The sequence below is a fragment of the Nerophis lumbriciformis genome, linkage group LG17 (assembly GCF_033978685.3).
Source record: "Nerophis lumbriciformis linkage group LG17, RoL_Nlum_v2.1, whole genome shotgun sequence".
In the NCBI taxonomy this organism is placed as follows: Eukaryota; Metazoa; Chordata; class Actinopteri; order Syngnathiformes; family Syngnathidae; genus Nerophis; species Nerophis lumbriciformis.
Genome location: NC_084564.2, coordinates 13,252,501 through 13,255,000, shown reverse-complemented (window position 1 = coordinate 13,255,000; position 2,500 = coordinate 13,252,501). Strand labels below are relative to the sequence as shown.

The 2,500-nt window shown below is 42.8% G+C and overlaps 1 protein-coding gene across 4 annotated transcripts in view; it reads left to right on the top strand.

Annotated features, from left to right (window-relative positions):
- LOC133614516 (neurobeachin-like) overlaps positions 1-2,500 on the top strand; it is a 726,573-nt gene that overhangs the window by 304,219 nt on the left and 419,854 nt on the right. For 3 of the 4 annotated variants that reach the window (XM_061972518.1, XM_061972517.1, XM_061972519.1), the window contains one exon: positions 663-792. In XM_061972518.1, the coding sequence (XP_061828502.1) occupies positions 663-792 (130 nt within the window). Of the gene's footprint in view, positions 1-344; positions 379-500; positions 547-662; positions 793-2,500 lie in introns of those variants that run through there. The other variant, XM_061972520.1, reaches the window with a different exon arrangement.

Here is a 2,500-nt window from a genome sequence, read left to right as displayed (position 1 = left end):
GCCTTCCAGAATTCCCCTTTTACGCAACCAAATGAAACACTTCCCTTGAAATATCACGGGCGAATTGAGCACGTCCAGCGGTGCATGCATGTGCTGCACTTCACACGCTTGTAAGCAACCGCAGAGGTCCAACAGTCAAGAGATGTGAAAGGACACCTTCACCAACAACAACCACGAGGAACCTCCTTTCACGCACAGACAAAAAAAAAAATCCCCTCTCCATGAGCCTCGGCGGGAACCAGGCCAAAGTATCAAAGCCAAAGGCGTCCACCCAGACCCCGTGATCTCGCATAGTTTGGGCTTCCCCCTCCAAAATGGCGCCGAACACTGAAGACTTGTGATCTGCAACATGTAAAACACGCCACGATGTTATTTCAGGTTATCTTCAGATCTCCATCTTTTGCTGTGTGCCAAGCAGCGCCTGGTCTTTGTTCACGCTGGCGTAGAACTCCCGCTGACTGCTGCATTTCACTTATAAAGAGCCTTTTTCTTCTTCCCAGCATCTGGAGGAGACGTGGAGTCAGTCAGCATCTAAACACACTCTATGTATGACTTATGATACCATATCCTTCTCAGAAACAGTGCACTGTTTGTTTATTGTATAAGGGTTACACATTTTGGAAACAAAACAGAAAAAAACACAACTTTGTTAATGTTTGCAGGAGCTGTCGACGCCGCCGCCGCCTCCTCCACGCCCTCGTCCTCCGGTCTCGTCAATGGCGCCACCAGTAAGAATCTACCAGCTGTGCAGACCGTGGCGCCCATGCCTGAAGACACGGTTGAAAACATGAGGTATGCAGCCCGCCTCCTGGCGTGAATTCTTGCCAATCGATCGCCTTATTATCGGGTCGTTATCATTCAAAATGGTCCTGGCAGTGAGCACCACCAACAAACCAAGTTGCATGTCTTTGTGTGCGAATGACCCCGACTCATCATCCTCTTGCTCTAATAGTTGGTGACAGTCCCACCCGAGAACCTCGGCTCTTTCCCCGCCCGCGTGCGTTCCTCTCGACAAATAGAGGATTAGTTGCCATGGCAGCTGCCCGCCGTAGCCACGTCTAACCTTGGGACTCAACGAAAGCTCAGTTGCATGCCCCGATTCGGGCGAACCTAGATACAAAATAAGTGACAATTGACGTACTCTAGTTGCACGCCACGACCATCTACCAGCACAGTAATGAGCAAAGTGTGGGATTCTTATTTTTAACTATTCTTAATCCAGAAAAAACTGAATCTTGTTTTAATTATTATTATGAATTTATTTTTTCAATCTGTCCAGCCACTCAGGCAAATCATAATAATAATAATAATAATACAATTTATTTATAAGGCGCCTTTCTGGGCACTCAAGGACACCGTACAATATCACAACAATAAAATCAAATTGGATAAAAACAACAACAACAACAAAGAGCATACTTGCCAACCCTCCCGGATTTTCCGGGAGACTCCCGAAATTCAGCGCCTCTCCCGAAAACCTCCCGGGACAAATTTTCTCCCGAAAATCTCCCAAAATTCAGGCGGACCATGAGTCCATGCGGACCTGAGTCCGCTTTCCCACAATATAAACAACGTGCCTGCCCAATCACGTTACAACTGTAGAATGATCGAGGACGAGTTCTTGGTTTCTTATGTGGGTTTATTGTTAGGCAGTTTCATTAACGTCCTCCCAGCGCGGCAACAACACACAACAACAGCAGTCAAGTTTTCGTCTACAGTAAAGCAGTTCGTCTGCCGTAAACAGCAATGTTGTGACACTACAATACTGCCATCTAGTGCATTTGATGAAAGCACTTTTGTGCGTGCCACACAGCAATGCATCATCAGAGAGGGTGTTCAGCATAATTAGAAAAATAGTGACAGCGAATAGAACAAGGATGGACAATTCAACCCTTAACTCAACAATGAGTAGATGAGTGTTATGTGTATGGGTATATGTGTAAATAAATGAACACTGAAATTCAAGTATTTATTTTATATATATATATATATATATATATATATATATATATATATATATATATATATATATATATATATATATATAATAAAATAAAATAAATATATATTTATAGCTAGAATTCACTGAAAGTCAAGTATTTCTTATATATATATATATATATACATATGAAATACTTGACTTGGTGAATTCTAGCTGTAAATATACTCCTCCCCTCTTAACTACGCCCCCACGGAAAATAACAGAGCTGAATTGACTCGGTGTTTGTAATGTGTTTGAGAAAATGGCAGATTGCTTCCCGATGTGACGTCACATTGTGACGTCATCGCTCCGAGAGCGAATAATAGAAAGGCGTTTAATTCGCCAAAATTCACCCATTTAGAGTTCGGAAATCGGTTAAAAAAATATATGGTCTTTTTTCTGCAACATCAAGGTATATATTGACGCTTACATAGGTCTGGTGATAATGTTCCCCTTTAAATAAAGGGACAGTGAAATGGATGGATGAAGAAGATCTTAGGGAACGTGAGGGCGTGGCGA